The sequence below is a fragment of the Heteronotia binoei genome, chromosome 21, assembly GCF_032191835.1.
Source record: "Heteronotia binoei isolate CCM8104 ecotype False Entrance Well chromosome 21, APGP_CSIRO_Hbin_v1, whole genome shotgun sequence".
NCBI classification, from domain to species: domain Eukaryota; kingdom Metazoa; phylum Chordata; class Lepidosauria; order Squamata; family Gekkonidae; genus Heteronotia; species Heteronotia binoei.
Window position 1 is genome coordinate 171,265,516 of NC_083243.1, and position 20,760 is coordinate 171,286,275.

The window sequence follows — 20,760 nt, forward strand, 5'->3', positions numbered from 1 at the left end:
CTCAACTGGAGATTGGTAACCCTGAATAGCAGTGTTACATCTGCTATCCTGATGTTTTCCAATCAACTCAAAGTATTTCTATCTGGCTTCTGGTCATGGGACCACTGATACATTGACAAAATCACCCAAATGGGATGTTCAGTTGTGTGCATTGCCTTTGGAACTTTAAGTTCATTCTTAGAATGGGCTTCAACTCAGCAGATGGTGATTGAAATGTCAGCTGTTATCTTGATGACATGAAGGACACCAAATTCCCCAGCCATTTGTCACCTTGGATAATAATGGAAGCATTCAGCTGGCTCAGAAGAAGACAGAATAACCAACCACTAGACAGCAATTGTTTGCACCTTTGCCATTTCTGCTTCAGGTATAATCAATGGCTCATTCTTCCCCATCATTCCAGGAGTTAGGACGGACATAAGATAGTAGAGGGGTGAGTGTGTAGATCAGACTGCTGCCCAGAAAAGAGTGCTTTCAGCTAATACCCTCCCTCTCCAAGCACTCTTCCTTCTGTAACTGCCACCTACCCAGTGAGCTTTATCTCTGAGAAGCAATCTTCCCATCTTAGTCTGATCCCACCAAATTACAGTTGTTCTCCTTCAAGCCTTCCACTCTATAGTTCTCAGAACAGCATTTTTTAAAGCCTGTTCTATCCTGGTAGACTTTTTTCTGATACATGATAATTGATTACAGCTGCGGATAATTTGGGACTGGAGGGTAGATAACGCTCAAATCAGTCCAGCTTCTCCATAGCTATTTAGTCCTATCTGGCTTAGTCCTCAGAACTTTAATACTTTTTTCATTTTTTTAATGGATTGACAAGTTTAGGATCTAGCATGATGGGTCTCAGACATACCTACAACCTTGGTCACAATGTCTCGATAGCTGTTCCTTACAGCAGAAGCCCCCTTCTGAGTTACTAGGTAGATGCTGGCTTCATTTGGACATGCTTCTTCCATTCCTTCCCCTTTTCTGTTGCTTCTGACTCACTTTTAAACTTCAGAAAGCTGTGGGGATGTTTTCCACCCTTCCAAAACTAGTGATGTGCCATTTCCAATCAATTGTTAGCCTTTTTAATTTAAAAGATCATAACCTTTGCAATTTTTTTAAATAAAAAACATTTAAAAGGAAATGTTGACTTGCTTTAAAATTTGGGCTACACTCAAAAATCCGCATATCTGGGAACAGAGAGTACTCTCCTTCATGAGAATGATGCTTCGTCCCTCTTCTTAATCTGTCTTATATTACAAAAAAACCCACAGCTTTATCATTTTTTCTTTAACATATTAAATTTTACATAGATTTCGATGAGAATATTCTTGCACCATTATATAATATACGTACCATAACAAAAAAGCAAATGCGGTATTTCTTTGCACATAGCGGAGAAGAGATGTTACTGAGATAAAACTTTCTTGCTGATAACTCTTACAAAAGCTTCCTTCACATCTTTGTTCCTTAGGCTATAGATCAGGGGGTTCAGCATTGGGATCACAACTGTGTAGAACACAGAGGCCCATTTGTCCTGATCTAACGAATAGCTGGATGTTGGCCTCAGATACATAAACATAACTGTTCCATAAAACAGTGTGACCCCCGTGAGATGGGAAGCACAGGTGGAGAAGGCTTTGTGTCTGCCCTCAGCAGAACGGATCCTCAAGATGGCAACAAAAATGAAGAGATAGGAGATCAGGATAATGAGGATGGTGCTGAACTCAATGAAGCCACAGAGGCTGAAGAGGAGGATCTCACTCACATAGGTGTCAGAGCAAGACAATGCTAGGAGAGGCGGAATCTCACAGAAGAAATGGTTGATGACATTGGAGCCGCAGAAATTCAAGCTGAAAGTTAAACTTGTATGGGATACCAAGCTTATAAGGCCTATTACATAGGAACCGATCACCAGTACCAGACAGACTTGCTTTGACATGACTGTGGTATAATGCAGAGGGCGGCAGATGGCCACATAGCGATCATATGCCATAGCAGCTAAGACATAGCATTCAGCATCCACAAAGCCCACAAAAAAGGCAAATTGTGTAGCACAGCTAGAGAAAGAGATGACTTTGTGTTGACGCAGGAAGTCAGCCAGCATGCGTGGGGCAATGGCAGTGGAGTAACCCAAGTCCACTAAAGAGAGGTGGCAAAGAAAAAAATACATGGGTGTGTGGAGCTGCTCATCAACGATGATCAGGAGAATCATGCCCACATTTCCTACAACATTTCCCAGGTAAATGAAGAAAAATACCACAAAGAGGGCCATTTCTAGCCGTGGATTGTCCGTGAAGCCCAAGAAAATGAACTCTGTTACCGTGGTCTGATTGTCCTTATACATCTTCAGATAAAGAGATTAAATGTGAAGGGACTGAGGTGTGAAGATAAAAGCAAAATCACCTCTTTGGAGGAAATGTGGAGGACTAGAGTAGACTGCACTGCTTGATAGAGACAACAGAATCCTTCTTTTGATGTGTTCCCTTATACCGGGGTGTCTCCTGTCAACTGATTAATAATCAGATGGAGGCATAAACCACTGTATTCTGTGACTCTTCCTAAAAAACAACAAAAGCAGTTCCTATGTTAAATATAACTGTAGAAGGTTAATCAGAATTAAAATAATTAAAAGTAAGCATTCCTTGTAACCATTTTATGTGTTATTTTTAAAATGAGAGCCAGCATCATACAGTGGCCAAGAGTAGCAAACTCTGATCTGGAGAATTGGGCTTGATTCCCCACTCCGCCATTTGAAGCTTGCTGGGTGGCTTTGAGCCAGTCACAGCTCTCTCAGAACTCTCTCAGACCCCCTACCTCATAAGATGCCTGTTCTAGGGAGACAAAGGGAAAGTGATTGTAAGCAACCTTGAAACCCCTTAAGGTAGAGAAAAGCAGGGTATAAAAACCCACTGTTCAAATGTGAATGAAAAATGCACCATTAAAAGCACACAAAGGGGGATCCTGCTTTAAAAGTCCAGATCTTTCTCACTCTGCAGTACTGTTTCATTTCTTACCAAAACCCCAAGACAATAACTCCTATCCCATACATTTTGTTTGAATAGACAGTCACACTGCATTCTAGAGCAACTGGGGTTCGATGTGCAGATGAAGAATGAGAGACTAGTATGCCTTTTTAGCCTTGTGTAAACAACTTCCTGGATGGTGTACACTTTTCAGGTACAAAGTTTGAGTTCAGTGGCACTTTAAAGATGAACAAAGTTTTATTTAAGGTACGAGTTTTCATGTGTTAACACAATTCTTCAGATACAATGAAATGAAAATAGAAAGAATAGTCATACACATAGAAGGTGGGAAGTTTGTGTTTGTACACAAAATCTCATACCTTGAATAAAACTTGGTTGGTCTTAAAGGTGCCACTGAACTCAGACTTTGTTCCACTGCTTCAGACCAACACAGCTACCCATCTGGATCCACTTTTCAGATACAACCTAGACCAATTTGATCCAGATAATTGTAAGAGCTCTGCTGTATCAGATGAATGTTCCATCTAATCTAGCATACTGTTTCACACAGTAACCCCCAGTTGTTCTAGAAGACCAATAAGTGGATGCATAGATGCCAAGGCCTTCCCTTCATGCTGCCTTTAGCATTAGTATTCAGAGGTCTGGTGCCTTTGTATTTGGAGATTCCCTTTTCTTACCATGGCTAGTAGCCATTGATGAACTTATCCTCTATGTTTGTGTCTGATTCTCTTTTAAAACCATCTGTGCTCATGGCTATCACCACATGCATTGGCAGAGAATCTCACAATTTAATTAATTGTCAAGTAAAAAATTATTTTCTTTCTGTCTGTTGTGAACCTATTTTCTATTAACTTATTGGATGCCCCTGTGTTCTATTACTATTGGGAGAAGGAGAAAAAGCTCTCTATAAGCACCTTCTTCACTTCATGCATTATTTTGTAAATATCTATTAGCTAACTATTTTCTAGACTGAAAAGTCTAGAAATTAGCAAAGCAAAGGTGCTCCAACCCCTTAATCATCTTGTCCTTTGGGTCACCATGTATGGTGACCCAAAGGCCAAGGGAAGTGAGGATTGCTGGAGATTGAAAGACATTATATATGTCTTTATACCAATGCTAGAAGTCTCTGAACCAAGATGGGGGAGCTGGAGTGCTTGGTGCTCAATGAACATTTAGATATACTAAGTATCTCAGACACATGGTGGAATGGGGAAAATCTATGGGATATAGCTAGAAAGTAGGGGTGTGCATTCGGTTCGCCTGAACCGAATAGGCCACCGAATACCCCCTGATTCGGAAGTATACGGCGCTGTATACTTCCGAATCCAATTGGAAGGCATTATACGGGAGCCGTATAAGGCTCCCCGTATACTTCCGAATCAATATTTGGAAGTATACGGAACTCCATGGAAAAGGTGGGAAAAGAGCTTTTGCAGCCTCAGGGAAGCTGCTTGCCTCCTTTCCCGCCTTTGGAAGCCTTTTCCTGCCTCTCCCATAACCTCCCTGGGATCAGGGAGGGAGGGGGAGAGGCGCCCCAGCAGCCAATCCAAAGCATGCATTTGCAAAATGCATTGCAAATGCATGCTTTGCAGGGCTGTTGTGTAGCTGATGGCTGGGCTAATCCCCCAGCCATCAGCAACATTGTTGTTCTTTTGTTTACTTGGGTATCCAAATAAACACTGTTCTCTGGCCAGTCACAGAGCAGTGGTATTTTTTGAAACTGCTCTGCTTAAGGCCAGAGAACCTTTTTAAGGAGTCTGCCTGGCTGGACTCCATTCCAATGCTGCTGTGTTGGTGTGAGAGATTGTGCTGTGCTGGCCCTTGGCCTCAGCTGCTGCTGCTCTCTCTCAGCCCTGCCTGATATGTCTGGAGAAGACATATAAGGTAAGACAGTCTTGGGGTTCTTCTTTTTATTTTAGTTGGGATAAAAGTAAAAGGACTTTTTAAGACTCAGAGTCCCATTACTTATCCAGATTTGAATGGGTGGGTAGCTTATTTGGGGTTAGGGGGTTCTGCTGGGGGTGCGGGGTTTGCCAATTTGCCTATATCTAACTTTAGTGAGAGGACTTTTAAAAGTGCAGTGTCCTTTTACTTTTCCAGATTTGGGTGGGTTGGATTTCTTGGGGTTAGGGTGCAGGTTTTTTTGGGGGGATGGGTTGGTTAAATTCCTATATTGTTAAAAGTCAAGTTTTTTACAGTTTTAAAAGGACTTTGTGTTTGATCTGTTGCTGCTGTGTTGTGCTGCTGTTGTTCCTTTTCTCTTCTGGTTCTGGTTCTTGTCGGGGGGCACTTTTTGACCTAATTTTTATTGTTTAAAAGTTCCATTTTTTAACGGTTGAGTTCGTTGACATTTTCTCAGTTGGATTTGTTTGGATCTGTTGTTTTTGGCTTTGCATCCTGTCCTGTTGTCCCTTTTCCTGGTGTGGCAAATGAACGTCAATGTTGGTAAGTGTAAGGTGATGCACACTGGGACAAAAAAAAAATATTCCCAACTTCAAGTATAGCTAATAGGGGTTTGAACTTGCTGAGACTGAGGGGGAAAAAGATCTTGGAGTCATAGTGGATAGCTCAATGAAAGTATCAACCTAGTGTGCTGCAGCAGTGAGTAAGGCAAACTCTACATTAGGGATTATCAGGAAAGGGATTGAAGAATAAAATGGCTGTATAGATTTATGGTTTGGTCTCATTTGTAATACTGTGTACTGTTCACTATATGTATATGAATGGTTTTATTTAAATTGTCAGCTTATTATATTTTGATGTCTGATATTGCTGGTAATGTCTGTATGAATTTCGATAATATACTGGCTGATACGAGATCTTTTGATCCTCTTTTATATATCTGGTCAATGACTGTAGAATAAATTTTATATATATATATACACACACACATACATACACACACACACACATTGCAGAGCTGGAAAAAATACAAAGGAGGATGACCAAAATGATTAGGGGGTTGGAGCACCTTAATGAGGAAAGGCTGAAGTTGGGACTTTTCAGATTACAGAAGAGATGACTAAGAGGGACATGATAGAGGTTTATAGAATTATGCATGATGATGTACAGAGATAAATTTTTTCTCTCTCTCTGCCCAAATACTAGACCTCGAGGGCATCCAGTGATGCTGATGGGCAGTAGAGTCAGGACAGACAACAGGAAATATTCACACAAAGAGTGATTAAAATGAGGGATTTGGTGCCAAGGGCTGTAGTGATGTCCACAGGAATAAACAGCTGAACAGGGTATTAGATTCATGGAGGATGGTTCTATCAGTGGCTACTAGCCATGGTGACTGGGGGAGCCTCCACATTCAGAGGCACTAAACCACTGAATCCCAGAGTCAGGAGGCAATATCAGGGAGGTTCTCAGCTTCTATACTATGTTGTTGGTCCTCCAGAGGAACCGGTTGGCTGCTGAGTGAAACAGAATGCTGGACTAGATGGACCATTGGTCTGAGCCAGCAGAGCTCTTCTTATGAGCTCCTTGATCCCTGGACTAGGACCATAGTTTTTATAGCACCTTGTTTACCTGCCATATTTCAACTTCTATTTTGGCTGTATTGCTGAAACAAATACTTCCTGTGATGAATCCCTGTGTTATTCACTCCGTCAGCTAATAAAGAGTCAGTTAGTCTACTAATATTGGATTATCCTGCTTTGAAGTATATTAAACATTAGGTGGTCATATTCATTACACTGTCCTTGGAAAAGCACTGTTCTATAGCTTGTCAAAAACGACTGTGCTACTCTACTGCCCACTTCTCTTGCATGCATCATTCAAGAAATTATTGTTTGATTCCAGGGTGGAACTGAATGCATATTGAAAGGAAGGTATCATTTCTAGCTGCAGCTGTCTCCTCCTGGTTCAATTCTGGTTAAGGATATCCTTATATTCTCTAGATTCTTAAGGATATCCTTATATTCTCTAGATTATTGAAGAACAATCCCACTGATCCTGGCTTCATAAGTTCTGGTTTCTTTAAAATTGTTCTCACCTGAAAGTTGTAGATGGAATCTTCATTTCTTGCTCTGGATCTGTTAGATGCTCAATGGAGATCTCACTTCATCGGCTTGTTATGTCTGTGTGGTGACATTTATTTATCCTGTTCAGAGTCCCTGTTCAGAGTCCCATTGAATTGATGCAAGGTTTGCACTGCTCACAGAGGGCAATTTCCCCCAAAGGCTTTCCATTTAGTGTTCTGTCTTGTTTATCCTTACAGACTTAATTAAAGCTTTCATCGAAGTCCGGCTTCTCCTGAAACTCTGTTCCCTGTAGAGTAAACTATGTACTAGTACCCAGGGCTTTTTTTGAGCTAGAGCGCACTGGAGTGTTGCTCTGGCTAGCTTGGCCAGGACTCCGGCTCAAAAAGAGGCAGCCACGTGCTCTCAGGTTGGCAACACTCACCAGTCAGGCTTGTAGGGCTGAGACACACTGTGGTGCGGCTTCCTGAAGCTCCTGCTGGGCTTTTATTAGGAAAAAAAAGCCCTGCTAGCACCCCAAAAGTCATTTGTGGCGCTGACATACCCCTCAAAGAAAGCCCATCAAAGCACAGGAGGCAGAGACAATGATCAAAGGAGAGGGGCTGCTGTTCTTGTATGCAGAGGTGGAAGGAGCTTTCTGTTCCATGTTTGTTGAGGGGAGACTTGTGACCTCAATGCAGAATCTTGGAGTGCCTCCTGCCCCCTTTTCCTCTGTACTTTTTCAGCAGAGGTAATGGGGGACAGGACCAGCCTCTGTACTAAATTAAGCCCCTTCTCCCTGCTGCACCATCAAGCTAATGATGCCTCAGGGCTTCTAACCTGAAGGCAGACACACAAGGACACAAGGTGTGAGCTGTGGACATTATCTGGGACTTTGGGGGTGGAGTCAGGAAGCTTTGGGGGTGGAGCCAGGAGCAAGGTTGTGAAAAGAATAATTGAACTCCAAAGGGAGTCCTGGTAGGGTTGCCAGGTCCAATTCAAAAAATATCTGGGGACTTCAGGGGTGGAGCCAGAAGACATTGAGGTGGAGCCAGGAGCAAGGATGTGACAAGCACAATTGAACTCCAAAGGGAGTCCTGGCCATCACATTTAAAGGGACCGCACACCCTTTAAATGCCTTCCTTTCCCTTGGAAATAATGAAGGATAGGGGCACCTTCTTTTGAGGCTCATAGAATTGGACCCCCAGGATCCAATCCTTTTGAAGCTTGGAGGGTGTTTTGAAGAGAGGCACTGGATGCTATGCTTGAAATTTGGTGCACATACCTCAAAAAATAGCCCCCCCCAGCCCGAGATACCATTATACCCTATGGGAATCAGTCTCCATAGGGAATAATGGAGTGCCCAGCAAACATCCCCACCTACTTCCTTGATGACCCTGAAGCGGGGGGAGGGCCTCCAACCCGGGGGATACCCTGTCTCCACCTGGGGATTGGCAACCTGACTGCCAGGAAGTATCCCAGGATGCATTTGGGACCTGGGTGGACCAGGTAACAAAGGGTGGAGAATGACGTAAAATGGGTGGAGTCAGAAGTTCATTAAAAGTGCTTCCCCCAAAGCTGTATCTTGGAGCTGGGCCTTAGAAGAGAGCAGATTGCTGCATTCTGGTCAGCAGCTGGCAGCCATATTGATCATGTGGCTGGGCCTGGATGGATGCTGGAAGCTGGAGGTAATGAGACAGATTTAGAACTTTTGGTAATTTACTAAGTTTAGGATTGCCTGCTCTACTCCAACATCTCACAGGACATGTTTTTCAACCAAGGGGAAGAGGAATAGAATTAAGACCACCTTTTATTTATTCTTCTGGTCGCTGATTGTGTGCTGCACTAACAGAATGTTTGTAACCTTTTCCTCTTTTTTAATAATCATTTTACTATTTTGAATGCTGTCAGTAAAGCTCTGTGCCACATAGTTCCCCAACCACCTTAGATCACACTATTTTAAGAGGGAAGTCCCAGGAAGGGGAAAGGCACAGAGTTGGCAACTCCCATGAGTAAATTGCTCCACTGAGATTACAAAAGTGTGGGTTTGCAAACCATTTGTTTTGGCTGCTTTGTGTGTGTGTGTGTTTACTTTCTGCTTAGAGAACCCTTTGAAGGCAGAAAAGAGGAGGAAATGAAGAATATATTCAAGCGAACTGCACAGCTGTATTATTTATGTATTTTAGGAAATATGAAAGTCTCCAGGCTCCACCCCAAAGTCTCGTGGCTCTACCCCCAAAGTCCCCAGGTATTTCCTGAGTTGGACCTGGCAACTCTAGGCACTGGGTAGCAGAGAACCTTTAGGCCAGGCCTCAGAACTGGAAAGGGGAACTTAGAGTCATGTTCCTCTCGGACAGGGCCCCTAAACTGAACAGGTTAGACTAAGGGGGTCTGATTGGCCCAATGTCATTCAATAAGCTTCATGCAGAGTGACAGTTTGAACCCAAATCTCCCACATCATTATCACACACTCTCATCATTGCTATCTCATACTATGTAAAGAAGCTTTAGCTCCTAATTTTTATTTTTCTCCTTCCCAGCGGCCTTCCCCCAAATTGTCAGGACTTTCCTAACCTGGAATTATATAAGGATGCCAGACCCGCCCCCCCCCCCCTCCCTGTGGAGGCGAGGGCCTCTCACAGTCAGGCCTCACCTCTTCTCTGCCAGCCAGCTGGCCAGTGAGGGGACTTACTCCCCCCCCCCGGAAGAATATCTGGAATTTTGGTGACATGCCTACATGACCCGGAAGTGATGCAGGCAAAATTGGGGATGTCAGGGACAATGCTCTGTATTTGATCAAAAACTCTATGGTAGATGTTAATTTTACCATAGAGTTTTGCAGTTTTGCAGAATAACCAGACTTACCTAATTGTTTTAATTGTTTACTTTTATTTATGATCTGTTGACCTGATGAATTGTTATATGTAACTAATATGGTTGAATTGTTTTATTGTTTATGGTTGAATTGTTTTATTTTACTGGTTGTGAGTCATCCTGAGCCTGCTTCGGTGGGGATGGCAGGATATAAATCTAATATAATAATATAATAATAATAATGTGTCATAGAACAGCCAGACACTAGATACAGCTCTGACTCCTCTGATGAAGAACAACAAGATTCCATGCCTATGAGCTACTAGCAAGCAGTTGAGCAATCAAATGAGGAATCACAGTTAGGAGACTATGAGGTGAATGTTTAATCCCCCCACCTGAAGCTGAGAGTTCAACCAAAATTTAAACACTGCAATCCAGGCTTTTGTCTCCACCAAAGACTGACCCACTTCAGAGCAGAGAGCAAATAGGATGCACATTTTGGCATACCAAGAATTCATCTAAAGAATGAGGCTTGAATGCCCTCCACTTTCCTGGTAAATGCTGAGATCCATATAGGGATACCATAGAAAATTTGGGCTAGCGTTTTAGCTTTGAACACCTTAATTGCTGCTGGAACTAATTGGTTGCCCCTTGCAAAGAAAACTGTTTAATTTGAGCAGCCAAACATTTAGCCAAGTTGACGATGTTGTTACGATGTGAAACCCAACTTAACTTGTGATTAAAAGTGTTCCCCAAGTATTAAAAAAAAATTGTTTGCTCAATTGTTGAGTTGCCAATAAACCATCTCTGTGGGAGCCAGCATATAGGGTGGCCAGACCGTCCCGGTCTCCCGGGACTTTCCCGGTTCTGGCCCCCAATTCCCGGCTCCCGGGCTGGCTATACAGGGACCATTAAAAGTCCCGGTATAGCCAGCGGGGAGCCAGCAGGCCGCGCGCGCGGGCGGGGAAGGCGGGGAGTGAGGGAGCCAGCGTCCCTGTGCGTGCGCACACCGCCGTGCACACGCGCAGGGACGCTGGCTCCCTCACTCCCCGCCTTCCCCGCCTGCGCGCGGGGCCTGGCGGCGGTGGCGGAGGCCGGGGAGGCCGGGGAGAGGCCGGCGCTGGTCCCTGGAGGCCCTCCAGAGGCCCGCGGAGGCCGGGGAGAGGCCGGCGCTGGTCCCTGGAGGCCCTCCAGAGGCCCGCGGAGGCCGTGGAGAGGCCGGCGCTGGTCCCTGGAGGGCCTCCAGAGGCCCGCGGAGGCCGCGGAGAGGCCGGCGCTGGTCCCTGGAGGGCCTCCAGAGGCCCGCGGAGGCCGCGGAGAGGCCGGCGCTGGTCCCTGGAGGGCCTCCAGAGGCCCGCGGAGGCCGCGGAGAGGCCGGCGCTGGTCCCTGGAGGGCCTCCAGAGGCCCGCGGAGGCCGCGGAGAGGCCGGCGCTGGTCCCTGGAGGGCCTCCAGAGGCCCGCGGAGGCCGCGGAGAGGCCGGTGCTGGTCCCTGGAGGGCCTCCAGAGGCCCGTGGAGGCCGCGGAGAGGCCGGCACTGGTCCCTGGAGGGCCTCCAGAGGCCAGCGGAGGCCGCGGAGAGGCCGGCACTGGTCCCTGGAGGCTCTCCAGAGGCCAGCGGAGGCCGCGGAGAGGCCGGCGCTGGTCCCTGGAGGGCCTCCAGAGGCCAGCGGAGGCCGCGAAGAGGCCGGCGCTGGTCCCTGGAGGGCCTTCAGAGGCCAGCGGAGGCCGCGGAGAGGCCGGCGCTGGTCCCTGGAGGGCCTCCAGAGGCCAGCGGAGGCCGCGGAGAGGCCGGCGCTGGTCCCTGGAGGCCCTCCAGAGACCAGCGCCGGCCTCTCCGCCGCCTCCCCGGCCTCTGCAGCCGCCGCCAGCCCCGCCAGCAGCACCAGCCGCCCGGAGGAGAGGCCGCCACCCGCCCTGAAACAAGGTAAGCGGGGGGGGGGGTGGTTGGCGGGAGGGGGCGGCCGGCCTTCCTTCCTTCCCTCCCTCCTTCCCTCCTTCCTCCCTCCCTCCTTCCTTTCTTCCTTCCTTCCCTTCCTCTCTCCCTCCTCCCTTCCTTCCTTCCCTCCTTCCTTCCCTCCCTCCCTCCTTCCTTCCTTCCTTCCCTCCTCCCTTCCTTCCCTCCCTCTCTTCCTCCCTCCCTTCCTTCCTTCCCTCCTTCCTTCCCTCCCTCCTTCCTTCCCTCCTCCCTTCCCTCCCTCCCTCCTTCCCTCCTTCCTCCCTCCCTCCTTCCTTCCTTTCTTCCTTCCTTCCCTCCTTCCTCCCTCCCTCCTTCCTTTCTTCCTTCCTTCCCTCCCTCCCTCCTCCCTTCCTTTCTTCCTTCCCTCCTTCCTTCCTTCCCTCCCTTCCCTCCCTCCTTCCTCCCTCCTTCCTTTCTTTCTTCCTTCCTTCCCTCCCTCCTCCCTTCCTTCCTTTCTTCCTTCTCTCCCTCCTCCCTCCCTTCCCTCCCTCCTCCCTTCCTTCCTTCCCTCCTTCCTCATCCCTCCCTCGCTCCTTCCTTCCTTCCCTCCCTCCTCCCTTCCTTCCTTTCTTCTTTCCCTCCTTCCCTCCCTTCCTTCCTTCCCTCCTTCCCTCCCTTCCCTCCCTCCTTCCTCCCTCCCTCCTTCCTTCCTTCCTTCCCTCCTTCCCTCCCTCCCTCCTCCCTTCCTCCTTCCTTCCTTCCCTCCCTCCCTCTGGCCACCCCTGGAGTAGACAATACTGACTTTGGTGGACCCAAGCACTGATTCAGTGTAAGGGAGCTTTGTGTTTGTGACTGGAGTAGACAATACTGACTTTGGTGGACCCAAGCACTGATTCAGTGTAAGGGAGCTTTGTGTTTGTGACTGGACTAGACAATGCTGATTTTGGTGGACCCAAGCACTGATTCAGTGTAAGGGAGCTTTGTGTTTGTGACTGGAGTAGACAATACTGACTTTGGTGGACCCAAGCACTGATTCAGTGTAAGGGAGCTTTGTGTTTGTGTCTTCTGGTGCAATTTTGTTCTCAGATCCTGTATTTACTTCATCAGTATATGGGATAAGGCACTTTCTCAACTGTGCTGCATAATGCAGCCTATTTCTTTTGTCCTGTTTGCTCTGTTGGCTCTATCTGCGCCACCTTCATCACTTTCGGGGTGTGGATCCCCCAGTGGGGTGGTCTCCCGACTCCCTCCACCGGCTGTTTCTTATAGCCCTGCGCCCCCTCTTTCATTTGATATGTGTCCCGTGCGGGTGCCACCCTCCTGCCGGGAGATGCCGCAAAATGAGCCCCCTTGAGGCTTATGGCGGCAGGGCTCGGGGGAAGCGAGCTAGACTGCTGTTCTTTTGAGGGGTTATAGAGTGTTTCGAGCCCGTCCCTGTGGCATCGGTCCCATCGTTGTGGGACCCAGGGGGCCGGCGCAGCGGCACGCTGAAGCAGCCTGTCGGTCACTTCCGGGTTCCTGTCCTGCATCTCGACCTGTGTTATTAGTGACAGGCTGCTTCGGCACACCCCTACCTTCCCCCCAAAAAAGGTGTCCCTGGCTGGCCTTCAGACATTATGGCCACCCTAAGACAGAGTGGGACAGAAAGTCTTTTATAAATACATTCATTTACACGTTGTTGTTCAGTTGCACAGTCGAGTCGACTCTTTTGCAAGATTACACTTTTATAAATACACTCGTTTACACACTACTGGGGTTACTCAGTTACAGCAGGGAACTAAAAAGAAAAGAGTGAGGAAAGTGACGGGTCAGTCATAGAGGAGTGTGAACAGCTCCTGTGGTGTTATCAGAGTTTTTTCCTACAGGCTGGGAGGGAGGAAGTCTGTCAATGGTTTTTGTGCTGTCCCTAACAGAGTTTAGTAAAGCAGTCTGTAGTCTGTAATAAATTAGTAAATTGTTTTGTACCTTTAAGATGAAGCCTCATGGGAAATATACTTTTGTAGGTCATGGGGTGTTATGTTAGCTCATTCATTGGCTCAAGTTAGAAACCGGGAAAAACTCAGTTTATTGACCTTTTCCTGTTTCTTTGGGCATTTTCGCACTGACCTTAATCGGCAGCGACGCCCCTCTTCACTGCGCAGGATCTGCGCGGATTTCGCACCAATTGCCGCGGAGCACCCGGAAGAGCGGCAAAGTCCCGCGGCTTTTGCGGCGAAAACGCCCTTTGTTTCTGATCTCTCCATGGGCAGGAAGATGCACAAAAGCAAAATCTTTCCACTTCAAGGTCTAAGAAAATAAACTCTACCCTAATGCAAAACAAACTGTATCACCCAGCCTGCTGACAGAATGTGAATTCTAACGTCTAACCTTCTGCAGTAGAATAAAATCATTTTTCTTTTTCTGTGAGTTACTTTATGGGACTTCTTTGTTGGCTCTATCTGGCAAAATAGACTTGATCCACTCTGGTCTTGAACCAGAATAGTTTTCCAGTCACACCTCTAAAGAAATGGTGATGGGACTAGCTAAAGATAATGGGAGGTTCAAATTTCCCCCTTCCTTTTCTTCCAGCAAAAAGCAGAAGTTTGGAGGTGTAGAATGTTAGATGATCTTCAGGAAGCAGCTTCCTGGAGACAACAGGAAAAGACGATTTGATCTAGGCTGACTGGTGTCAAGTGGGTGGAGACACATAGTTTATAAAACTTCCTTGCCAGAGGAAGTTGCTTTCTTTCTCTGGAATGCTGAGGATGAGAAAGGACATAGAAACTCTTCTCTAAGCAAGCAGCCATCTTTGAGCATGCAACTAGAATGGAGAGCTGGAGCAGGTCCGAAAGCAATGGACATTCTGTAGGCAACTAGAACACCTAAGCTAAAGAGCTTGTTCTAGATTTTACCATCAGCTAGGGCATTTATAGAGAAGGATGTGTGTTTTCACCAGTTTATTTTGTTTTCCTTGTTCAAATCTGGTACTGTTCTAGAACTATGCTTGTAAACATTTTCTTTTAAATAAATACTTTAAACTGTTGATGCTAGGAGTCATTCTTTGTACCACATAGACCTTCACCGTTCAGACAAGCTATTTTAAAAGGGGGCTCCAAGGGGGTTGGCAAGTGGCTAGTCTTCCAAGGGTGCCCAAGACATTAAACAGTGCTCAGTGCTGGCGCTGGAGTGCCAGCACAAGGCTGGCACCCCAGGCACAGTGCCCCTACCCACCCCTACCCAGCGCATTCCTCCTCCCCCCACCCTTGCCCCCAGTGAGGGCGAGCTCAGCCAGTAGCGGTGCGGTTAGCACAGCATGCCCCATCACTGACTGCTGTAACTCCCCCTCCCACCTCTTCTGTGCTTCAAGCTTCAAGTACAGATGTGGCACAAAGGTGGAGCTACAGAAGTTGGTGGTGGGGCATACTGTGTGAACCATGCAGCTGCCGCCACGCTTGTAAATTTCTCTCACCAGGGGCGAGGGTAGGAGGGAGGACCAAAACTGGTGCCCTCCCCCAAAGACTGTGTTCCAGGCAACTGCCTAAGGCTGCCTAATGGACTTGCCAGCCATGACTGTGCCCATAGAATCCAGGCACTGAGCAGCAGGAGCCACAGAGGCAAGGTCTCAGAACTGGGAAGGGGAGCTGGGAGTCCTGCCTCTCCCAATGGGAAATTCCTACAAAAGGGGAAGGTGATAGCTGCAGATTACCCTAGAAAGAGAGACAAATCTCTCCAGGGAGTTGAGAACCCCTAGGAGGGCAAGGCAGAAATGGGACTGCAGGCCAGAGCACGCCATACCGATAACTAGCAGCAGCAGAGGATTGGTGTGTGTACTAGGTAAGGTGACACATCAGTGCAGAGAGGGTGGACTTGGCAATTAACTTCTAACTCTGAGGCAATGTGATTTTCTTTGCTCCTACTACATATAGTACTACAAGGAGGAGAAGGAGAAATAGGCAAGGGAGTGCCACCTTTTTGACAGTCTAGTCACTGTCCTAACACCCCAGTTTTCACCATTCTGGGGGAGAAATGCATTCGCTAAATTAGATTATCCTTTGATTCCATGATATATATTCTTGAGTATGTGTTAAATGACAAAATTATAAGAGAAAGTAATGAAATTGTGAAAGCTGGTATTAGGTCAAAATACTAATACTGAGAATCGTTTTACCTCCATGCACATATGCTTCCTTAGAAACCATACCTGACATGAGTTAACATTTGGCACTGATCCAAGCTCTACATATATATACTATTCATTTTATATCATCATTCCACTGTGTGGAAAATACTCTCAGAATCACTTTGTTATGAGGTAAACAAACTGCTTGGGGAATAATTATAAAGTGTATTGCAGAGTTGTGTATGTTGCAATTAAAAATAATGGGACTTGGTAAATAGAGTGTGCCAACATTTACATTTTGCTAACAATGTCCTCTGTACACAATTATTTATTAATTTGCTTCTCTTCTCTTGGGTGCTGCATAGATGCAATCATATATTTATTTTAATAAAATCTCACTGGGCCATTGGAGAAGTTGCTAATTAGACTTAGAACTGTTTCTTGATCAGAGTTCCTACAAATGGCCTCTGATCACAACTGTAGTCAATCAGGTTGCTGTATTTGTAGACTTCAATATCCTGATTATTGTTACACACAATACAATATGGCCTGTGCTTTGAGATCTTATAGGCCTAAACCCATGTAGAAAATGACATTTATACTCAAAACAGACTATGGTTATACTATGCACCAACATTTTCTAGTTATTTGTCACCTCATCTTCATTAGGGAGGGCTGCCTATCTTTCCTATTGTGTTTTAGTATCACACACACACCTTACCTCTAAATGTGGGTAAGGCCCTGAAATGAATATCTTGCATTTTTGTGTGTAGATCAGCCTCATGGGCCTACTACATGCCAAAATGTTGTTGTATTTAAATTGTCCATTTACTGAGAATCTGCATAATGAAAGGATAGACTATGGCAGTTAGCCAACATGATGTGATGAAGGGGAATAGCAGGAAAGTTGGACTGAGCTGAGGCATCTGGACCATCTACTACACCAGTGCTTAGGACTGTCAACTCTTATTTTTAAAAAAAATCCGGTGCCCTGGTTGAGGCCTGTTGCAGTGTTCTCTGCATCACCGTCAGAACCCAGAATGGTTAGAGATGGGGATGTAAAATCTTTTTGGGGGGTGGGGGGGACGTGTATCAGTTCAGGAGAAGACCCCGTAAAAGAGCTGTCTTCTTAAGATGTATAGCCGAAGAAAAAGCCAGTTAGGAAAGTGGTGAGTGAAGGAGTGGGGGAAGAGAAGCAAACAGATTTGGCCTTTGTTTTTCTGGCACCTGGGAACACATTTTGCTTACTGTGATGGTTCCTCGTGGGCCACTGCCCTGAAGGATTTCTAGAGGCCAGGAGCAAGCCAAGATGAACTTTAGCAACACTGGCAGAGCCACAGGGTCCACTCAACTTGGATCTGACCAGTGGTGACAGGCTCACTTGTTTAGGGTTGCCAAGTCCAATTCAAGAAATATCTGGGGACTTTGGGGGTGGGGCCAGGAGACTTTGGGGGTGGAGCCAGGAGACATTGGGGGCGGAGCCAGGAGCACAGGTGTGATAAGCAGAATTGAACTCCAAGGGAGTTCTGGCCATCACATTTAAAGGGACAGCACACCTTTTAAAATGCCTTCCTTCCATAGAAAATAATGAAGGATAGGGGCACCTTCTTTTGGGGCTCGTAGAATTGGACCCCCTGGTCCAATACTTTTGAAACTTGGGGGGCATTTTGGGAAGAGGCACTACATGCTATACTGAAAATTTGGCACATCTACCTCAAAAAACAGCCCCCCCAGAGCCCCCGATACCCGCGGATCAATTCCCCATCATTCCTTATGGGAATTGTTCATGGAGGTGCATAATGGCTGTGGGGGTGGGGCTTCCCCCGCCAGCCAGCTGGCTGGGGGAGGGGGGAAGCCTGTAAAACCGGGGGATCCCCCGCTGGGACCTGGGGATTGGGAAGCCTACACTTGTTGCATGTTCCCATGCCAGTAAACACTGGGTCTAAGCAGAGCAGCCCAGAGGTGATAGTTGGGCCTATACTGCCTGTGACTACTAGCTGGTTCCAAGCCAAACTGTAGTGTCTGCATCTAGCTTGTTTTTAGGTGTTGCAGAACTTATTCCTAACTACTGACAGTGATCATTATGGTTTCCATTTTTTAAATTGATGATTATATTTGTTGTCTTTATTGACAGAATAATAAACCATCTTGAATATTCAGTAGAAATGTGGCACTTTCCTATTAAATTATCATTAAATCTAGGCTTCCCAACCCTCCCGCTCTGGCGGGAGTCCCCTGGGTTTGCAGCCTCATCTCCCGGTCTTCAAGAAGTGAGAAGCGGGGGGTGGGGGGTGGAGGGGGGGGAGAACATACCTGTAGGCTTCATTATAGAGCTCCTGAGCCGTTTGTAAAATGTCTGCCGCTTTAAGGCTGGGCAGGGAGCAGGAAGGGCTTGGGAGAACAGCCCCGCCCTTTCTTTTGCTTTCACTTTCACAGCAAGAGTTTTCCGGAAGAAGATCTGGTAAGTGTGTGTGTGTGTGTGAGGGAGGGAGGGGGCAGGGGATTCCCTGGTTTGGAGGCCCTCCCCCCTTTTAGAAAGCGCGTGGGGGGGGAGGGAAATGTCTACTGGGCATTCTATTATTCCCTATGGAGAACGATTCCCATAGGGAATAATAGGGAATTCATCCGTTGGTATTGGGGGCTCTGGGGGGCTATTTTTTGAGGTAGAGGCACCAAATTTTTAGTATAACATCTAGTGCCTCTCCCCAAAATACCCCCCAAGTTTCAAAACGATTGGACCAGAGGGTCCAATTCTATGAGCCCCAAAAGATGGTGCCCCTATACTTCATTATTTCCTATGGAAGAAAGGAATTTTATAAGGTGTGCTGTCCCTTTAAATGTGATGGCCAGAACTCCCTTGGAGTTCAATTATGCTTGTCACATCCTTGTTCTTGGCTCCACCCCCAAAGTCTCCTGGCTCCACCCCCAAAGTCCCCAGATTTTTCTTTAATTGGACTTGGCAACCCTAATTAAATCACAAAGTGAATAAAGCAAGCATTGTCCTGCTGCCCGCCATTCCTGCAAAATTGTATTGCAGTTCTTACTTTCCCCCACTTTCAGCAGGGCTGTCAACAGGCCTAGAGAAAAATGCCCTGTCCTTTTAGGGTAGTCTTAACGGCTGGTGCCAGATGGGTGGCTTAAGCCACCCCAGGGATGGCAGGCAAGTGGATAAAAAAAAGCATGTCCAAATGTTCCCATCTGCCTGCCATCCTGCTCCCATACTCAACCTGTCCCCACCTGACTGAGAGCCAGCTCAAAAAGGTACCACATCCAAAGTAGTACCTAATCGCTGAGGCACTTCTGCGGCCATCTGGATTGCCAGGAAGTGTCCTAGAAGTGACCAGGGAGTGGGGAATGGATGCATGAGTGCTCTGGAAGCTCCTCCAGGGAGCCCATGGCCCATCCCTATTCCAGGGGTAGGCCATGTGCTGTCTAGATGCTCCAGGGCACTCTTGTTTCTGTTGGCTCACTTCCAGGACAGTGTGCTGCTTCTCTGAGCTGGCAGTGTGGAACCAGCCAATGCCATGAACAATTTAAGCTGCTCATTCTCACACATTAAGCTTCTATTAAAGGGACAGTACTTTTCTTCTCCAAGCCTTTAGCAACCCCAACTCTCAGTGGCTGGAAGAACTAGAAGAAATAACCAGTAGCAATAATTAAAATTAGCACTGAACATTGAAACATGAGGAGGGGGTAAGGTAAGGTGATCAGGGAGGGACAAATAATTTTTTTTTTGCACTTCCTTGATTTGCCGGAGAGTTTACATAGTTATGTGATTGTAGAGGAAGCTTAAAGGCTTGGATGATAGCATATTGATTATGGTTTCCTAGATGCCAATATCCATGGGAAAGAACATTAAGTCTCCTGGAATAAGTTGACAAAGAAGGTATAACGGGTCTGGTTTCTAGCACATTTAATGAGCTGACCAGAAACTCAACAAAAAGGAATTAGATGATAAGCTGCTTATTTTCAGGGGTCATTTTGTAGAAAAAGCTTTCCAGGAACTCATTAGCATAACTTATTTGCATAAGTTATTTGCATATGCCACACCCCCTAACATCACCGGAAGTGTGTCAGAAGGCAACGCCCACCGCTCAGGCTCCACTCCAAAATCTCCAGTTATTTCCCAACTCAGAGATGGCAATCCGGAGAAAAATTACATCAAAAACACAAAGTGAACAGACGAGATGTGAAATGATTTCAGTACCACAAACATTTATCAGAGGGCATGCATGGCCTGTCAAGTACTTTGGGGGGAAAGAAAGATGGGGGACAGATGACAGGGAGAGATAGAGAAAGAAAGGAGAGGTGAGGGGGGTGAGAGAGAGAGAAGAGGGGAGAGAGGCTTCTCAGTCTCCACTCCACACACATGGAAATTATCTGGCTGCTGAGTTCGCAACAGCTCTTGAAACGAACCCTTTTCTGGACAGTTTTTTTAGTAGTGGCTGGGACTTGCCACTTCTTTCTGACTTACACCATTTTTCTTTCATAGTTAATTTTATTTTGCACTGATTGATTGGCCAAGCAAAAGGCCTTACATTGATTTTATACTTGTTTCTGTAATTTTATTTTTCCAGTAACAAGACTGGGCTTTTTTAGTCTGCCCTTTTCTCATACTGATCATCATAGGGTGTTTTCGCACTTACCTTTTACTGGCGCGAGTACCCTCCTGACGCCGGCGAATCTGCAGGGATTTCGCACCAGAAGCGCCGGCGCACCCAGAAGCGCCGGCAACTTCCGTCGCTAAGCCAGCGCAAACGTTTTCCTGCATCTTTGCGATTTCCGTTTGCGCTGGCTTAGCGACGGAAGTTGCCGGCGCTTCTGGGTGCGCCGGCGCTTCTGGTGCGAAATCCCTGCAGATTCGCCAGCGTCAGGAGGATGGTCGCGCCAGTAAAAGGTAAGTGCGAAAACACCCATAGTGTTTTTTTCCTGCTCCTCTTATTGTTTCTGCTTTTCCATTTCACATTGCTTCAATAGCTGTTTCGTTAGCTCTGGGTACCCTATGCTG

General features: G+C 46.7%; 1 protein-coding gene across 1 annotated transcript; it reads right to left on the minus strand.

The window, feature by feature from the left end:
* Nucleotides 1–1,396: 1,396 nt before the first annotated feature.
* Nucleotides 1,397–2,339, minus strand: LOC132589784 (olfactory receptor 5AR1-like). Its single transcript, XM_060262520.1, has one exon. It carries the CDS (start codon nucleotides 2,333–2,335, stop codon nucleotides 1,397–1,399), a length of 939 nt encoding a protein of 312 aa, XP_060118503.1. The 5' UTR covers nucleotides 2,336–2,339.
* Nucleotides 2,340–20,760: the final 18,421 nt, after the last annotated feature.